Source organism: Ooceraea biroi, chromosome 5, assembly GCF_003672135.1.
Source record: "Ooceraea biroi isolate clonal line C1 chromosome 5, Obir_v5.4, whole genome shotgun sequence".
Classification (NCBI taxonomy): domain Eukaryota; kingdom Metazoa; phylum Arthropoda; class Insecta; order Hymenoptera; family Formicidae; genus Ooceraea; species Ooceraea biroi.
In genome coordinates, this window is record NC_039510.1 from 6,934,723 (window position 1) to 6,941,247 (window position 6,525).

The 6,525-nt window shown below is 44.3% G+C and overlaps 1 protein-coding gene across 1 annotated transcript; it reads right to left on the bottom strand.

Annotated features, from left to right (window-relative positions):
* Window positions 1-1,624: 1,624 nt before the first annotated feature.
* LOC105287538 lies at window positions 1,625-6,031 on the bottom strand. The gene is made up of 2 exons (XM_011353128.2): window positions 5,788-6,031; window positions 1,625-5,087 (listed from the first exon to the last, which is right to left on the bottom strand). Exon 2 carries the CDS (start codon window positions 5,066-5,068, stop codon window positions 3,698-3,700), a length of 1,371 nt encoding a protein of 456 aa, XP_011351430.2. The 5' UTR covers window positions 5,069-5,087; window positions 5,788-6,031; the 3' UTR covers window positions 1,625-3,697.
* Window positions 6,032-6,525: the final 494 nt, after the last annotated feature.

Sequence of the window (6,525 nt, forward strand, 5' to 3'; positions counted from 1 at the left end):
ATTTCATTAATTCATGTCATTTGCTTTTCAATCGAGAGAATCTCTAATTGATTCATTTATATTATTAATTTATCTATTTATATATATCTATTATCTATTTCATTTGATATTTCCTTTTCATTTTTATGGGTATAGATTAAAAAATTCTGATTGTAATTCATGAAATAATTATTTACTATTAAATTTCTTCGAAACAATTATGTTCATAATAACCCAAAGAATGTAAAATATCAAAGCATATCTCTAAGATCGAAACAGTAACTGTAAATCTTAAAAATCGAGATCGAAAGAAGAAAGGTGAAAATAACGAAAAGAAATAGAAGTAGAGCACAGAATTTCGCTTCGGTGCAAAATACGGAAAAGAGAGAGAGAGAGAGAGAGAGAGAGAGAGAGAGAAGGGGATAACGAAAAGAGCGAAGGGATGATGGGAGTCCTCAGGGGGCTCTTGGTCGCTCTGTAAGGGATACAACTACCATCGAGATCCGGGTGCTCCATGTTATTTATCTTTATGGACCTCGGGCAGAGGGTAAGTACACTTACTTCGGGGGTGGCAAAGGGGCGAGCTTAAGCCGGAACGAGGGCGGTAAGAGATTGTTTGTCGTATTGGCTGCGGTTTCGACGAGCTTAACGTTACCCGTTTAGGGGATTTTGCGGTGGTTCTCTCTCTCTCTCTCTCTCTCTGGAGAGAGACAGTTGTCTCATCGAAAGAGTCTTTAAGGTATCCTCTCTTCGCGAGAACGTACATTTCAACAATTCAACAAGTCAATGTATCGATTTATCTCGACGTGATTTGCCAATGTGAATTACACGTGAGCAATTACGATACATTTTTTTCACGTTTAGAACTCACATTTTACTAACATATACAATTGATTTACACACAAGATCTTATTTGAAAATTTGATGTCATAATTCAAGTAATAAAAGGTTATATTAAAATTTAATTCGAGTATGTATATTCTTATATTAATACGTGGTAATAATATTTTGCTAAATTAATTAAGAAATTGAATCTCTGTTTTACATACAAGTATTTAAAAAAGTTATTTTTATAATTCAAAATTCTTTAAATGTTATATAAATTAATATAATTGTTTGTTGGTTATATTCATGCATTATTTTACCGAAACATAGGTATAAAATAACAATCGATTCGATACTCGTGAATCGGATGTTAGGGAGAGGTCTCTGAGTGGTTAGAAATTAATCTATTGCCGTGTAATCGGCTTTTGATGATTTAGCACCGAAGAGACAAGAGAAGGACGGACGACGTCTATGACGCGAAAGCAAGATCGATTCTGTGTCTGAAAAGTTAAAGTGTCAAACCTTTATCCTACTTAACAAACTCAGTAAAAAAGAAACATTTTGCAAAGAGAGATAAAAAAGTCAATGTATCGATTACTTACTCATATTTTGTGCAAAACTTTTTTAATAAATATCTATAATACGATATGTAGGAAAATAAAAGTAGGAATATCTTATGATATAAGTGAATATCTTATTAACAGCTGATAATTACATGTAATGTTATGTATTTATATATATATATATATATATATATATAAATTTCAAAAATTTACTGATAGATATTAAATTAAGGGGATATAAAATATACAATGTATGGTTTAATGTCACGGATATTCTTTTATTAATTAACAACGATCTCGAGATTACATACAGTGTTTATGTACAATGTGATATTTACAACAAAATGGAAGTACAACGTGATATCTGAATAAAACAATTTCTATAAAACGAAACAAAACGTTTCTCGCCGATATTTCTATATTTATAGAGCAGATTTTTAATCATTTGCTATATTATATACAGACTTATATATATGTTACACATTTAATCCTAGAACAACTTCGCGCGTGTTGCGATATCTTAATCAATATTCCTGTCAATATGAGACAATTATAGAATATAATATCGAATTCATCGTTAAACATCTATACGATATTCGAGATTCTGGTTTTTCTTCAATCAATATCGATGTACATCAACTTACAAATAGTCCCATAATTCATAATCGTAATCTCTTTGGTATTCAAAATCCTACTATGAATATTTACAAGCTACTCCGATTATTGCTGTACAGAATACTGCTGGGGTGCCTTAATGATTACACCTCTCTCTTCGGTTCTTATAAATACTCCTATCCCAAATTCCATTACACTACGAGACGCGCAGTGTGAACCATATGACTGAGCGAAAACGAGTCAATAAAAAATTATAGTCAGTTATCATTTTATTATGCTCCTCGCAAGAGCTTGGAGTCAAGCTTTACGAGCGTATGCGCGAACAAAAGTCTTCTCTCGGCTGTGGCGGGGAACGCAGCGTGATAATTCACGTAATTTTCGAACAATATTAAGCCACTCGGCGACAGCTTAACCCTATGTTAAGCCGCACACCCCCGATGACGAGAGAGGTGGACGACGGGGCGGCGGGGGCGGTACTCAACGGCGGTTGGAGGCCGGGGCTGTATTTAAAACGCGAATGCGCGCCGGCCGATTCGCCGTTTGAAGTTAAATGGAGTGTAAATGGCAGATAACAAACCGGCACTGTTTCCGATTACGGCATTCATTGTTTCCTACCATTATGCGCGCTCCGACGGTTTGTGTGTGACGCGGGTTACGGTTTACGATCTATTTATTGCCACGCCGCCCTCACCTCCGTGCGCACGGCCGAAATGCGCTTTACACGCTTGCACCAATCCTCCCTCTGTCCTCCGTTCCTCCTCTCTTCTCACTCACCCGGTCCTCCTCTCGCCCGCACGCGCAACTCCTCCGCATCCAGAGCCTGTTTCACCTGCCTGCCGCCGTAAATACGCGGCAAATATTTCAGTTTCTGCATCCTGGAAATGGAGTCGTTCGAATGGACCGTATGTAATTTGCGAGCACATCGAGATACGCGCGACCGCGACTATTTTTCGCCCCCTGACAATTTTAGCACGTCGCTTTTCACCAAATATGCGTGATTCTCGGATACTTTATCGCGACGGTTGATTTCGCGTCGAGAGTTACGGTTTGCGATTAAACCGTTTATCCCGAAAACAATGAGAATGAAGAAATATGGAATTTTATGCTTCAAGTTTGAGTATTGTTTGCTCGGCACGATCGTGCCTAATTATTTTCGTCGAAAACAGAGATACACGCTGTCGACTTATTTACACTTGACTCTCCGAGTACGACTAACTCTTTGGTTTAGCTATTTTAAGAAGTTAAATTTATATTTACAAATTGTTCCTACCTAATATTGACTAGACAGGGAATGTCTCGATCGTAGTGCATGGAGTATGCATGTATATCGATTGACGTACAGTCATTAGATATTAATTTCTCTATAGACATTAAATTCTTCTTTATCATACACGTATACAATGTAAGTGCCGCGAGTACACTAATACAGTGTGCCCCAAATCTTCGTGCAAAACTTCGCATACGCGAAACTATCGAGGAAATGATGATCTTAAATTCGCTTATTTCTGATATTCGTAGTTCCAACATCTTTCTCTCTGCAGGAGGTCTGAATCTCTTTCGATCTAACTGAGATGCAACGAGATAAACAGATGATAAACAGTTTCATCGTCATTATCAAAAACCGGCTGCTGTTTTTGCCGCTACCTGTCCGCGGTTCAATTCTCAAAGGAGTAGCCTGTCGTCAGAATGTTGTCGTCGGTCGGCAGTTTTCGTCGTCACTTGCTGTGCACCGGGGTGGCCTTCCTCTTGACCGCGACCTGGTCGACGATACCGTCGCTCTCCTTGTCCTGATGTGCGGTCATGTGCCGGGTGAGGTGGTGCCTCTCGCGGAAGCTCTCGTCACAGACGGGACACCTGAGCTTCTCCTCTCGCCGCCTCCTCGCTGCCTCGCCGATGGTCTCGTTCTTATGATGCGAGCGCATATGGTATACCAGGTCGGACGTCATCCGGAATGACAGATTGCACTTGGCGCAGACGTTCTGCGCGGGCAGGGCGAGAGCGGCAAACGACGGCGGCAGGAGGCCGGCCACTCCGGCGGCTGTCGCCAAGAACCGCGGCCGAGCAAGTGCGTCCGCCATCGGCGGGAACACGGAGATGGGACCATACGGGAGATTTGAGTAGACCGGTGGCAAGTCCGATCGGAAGGTGGGCACCTTCGGACTGGGCACCTTGGGCGGTTGCACGATCTGCGGGATCTTCAGGTTCTCCAGCAGCCCGGTCTGACCGGCGTCCGTGCCCACGGTCAGAAACGGGTACGCCATCTTGGCGGGGAATGGTGCGTACTTGTAGCTGGTCGCGCCGGCCAACGTCACCACCGGCGGACTCACGCTGCCTGTCTGATAAGCCGCATGGTCGTCCGGCGACATTGACGACCTGGAGGATGCTTGGCCGTCGTCGCTGTACCCGTTCACTGCCCGTTGTCCCGCTAGGTTTACCTTGGTGAAGGCACTGCGGGATTCACCATGGCGGTCAGTCGTCGTTGCAGCGCATGGGATGCCGGTCTCGTAAACGTTCTTCGCGCACGCCAGGACCGAGGTAGGATCTGCATCTGGACAACCGACCAGTATGGACTGATGACTGACGAAGGTGGGCGGACTCGGAGTCTTCTGAAGTCGACCGCCGGGGATCGTAGGCGCGTATCGTCTACTGTGATCTGAATCCGGGGACAATCCCGGCAGGGTCGGCGTCAGGGTCCTGGGTGACATGTAGGGTGGACTCAGTGAATTCTCCGTGCAATGTAGCAGTCTCCGTCGATCGGAATCGTTGTCGTTGTAGTGCTTGATGGTGAGATTCTGCGGCAATCGATCGGCATCCAGGATGTTATCCGTTGATTCATTTCGTGGACGATCCTTCCGACCAGAAGCCAGTCGCAGCTTCTCGTTCTGACGGCGTGCCAGGTTCTCATCGGGCGCCACGAGGAAGGCGACGTCGAAGGAGCGTTTACTGGTGCGCTGCAGGGGATACGAGGCGTCGGGCGTGACGTCGCTGATGGACGCGGGGCACGCCGATGTTAGTGCCGTCGTGGCCGGCGTCGAGGTCGCGGGGGCGGCGCGGTCGATGCCACCCGTGCGATCTTCCATTGTCATCCTGCTCCGAATGATCAACCTGTGACAATGACGGCGAGTGAACGGTGAATGCTAACGTTGCATAGGTGATCGCGGGGTGATTGATCGCCCCGAAGATTCGATACACTCGGTCCAGATGTCCTACATTGGAGACACGTAAATGCCTACAAGGTTTTCCGTCAGGATAATCAAAGAAAAGTGAAATGAGAAATGTTATGTTTTGTTTAAATAAAATATGAAGTTACGTTATTCCTTTAATGTATTTAATGTAATATATGATTACTGAGATATATCGCAATAAAATGCGCTCACGATTATTTCTGCAAAATATTAATAAACATACTGCGAAGATAAACAATGGATATATGAGAGATTTATAGTCCGAATAAATTTTATTGTAGAGAAATCTTGGTTTTAGAAATTTTCTTTTGCTATAATGAAGCTGTAATTCATAGGAAGATTGATAACATCATATGTAAGCTGACTTAATAATGTATAAATATAGTAATATAATAAATATAGTAATCCGACAATTAATTACTATCCCGTCAACAACATCGCAAGAATTTTTATATCATTATTGACTACCTTATTCACAAATACAAAAAGACTTCTAAAAATCATAAAAGAATTATGTAAAGTTACAGGACACCTTTAAAATGTTATACTTTATTTTAAATATTCATGTGTGCATGTCGTTATTAATAATTATATAAATACATAGATTAAAAGTTACTTACGGGATTATGACGGCAAGCAGTTTTCTTCCAAACACACAAGGTCTGCTACACTAGTTAGCTGGACCACGTTTCTTCCACCCTTCTGGGTGCTTGTTCGATCTCTTCTAAGACATCATATCACACTATTTTTCACAAAGTTATCTCGCCGAAAACTGACCCTGACGGGCACGCGAGTGCCCAAGGTAAATCACAAGGGGGTGAAAAGCCCCCTAATGGACGCACCGATCTAGTGTGCAGTCCGGAGCGCACTAAAGTGGCGAACGCTCGGTGTGTCGTACCGGTGGTCCACGTTAAAATGAGGGTGCCGTTCGCGCATCTCCCGTATTTAGGGGTAGCCGCCGCGGAGGGTAGCGCGAGCGTGGCAGGTGGAGGCGCGACGAGGGTGGCACCGGCCAATGGCGGTGTGCGCAGCGTTATACGGGGGTGGAGCGTAGCAACGGGGTGAACATATTCGCTCGTCGGGACGCGTCTGCTAGCACCGTCCAGACCACGCCTACATATTTCAGGTTCGACACATGTGCCCGGGATCGTCGTCGTCGTCGTCGTCGTCGCCGTCGCCGTCGTCGGCACTTGAAGCACCCCTTTACCTCGCCGCCGCCCGACTACCTTACCCTGTTCGCGTTGCGCAACGCGTTCTGCAGAATTCCGCTCAGCCAGGGTGGCAAAGGCGACGATGGTAGCGGTAACGGCGGCGGCAGCGGCGCGGGGGTTGGGTACCGGGGGTTGTAATTCAGCCTG

Coding starts and splice junctions, on each gene's coding strand:
- LOC105287538 (XM_011353128.2), bottom strand. CDS start 5,068: ATGACAATGGAAGATCGCACGGGTGGCATCGACCGCGCCGCCCCCGCG.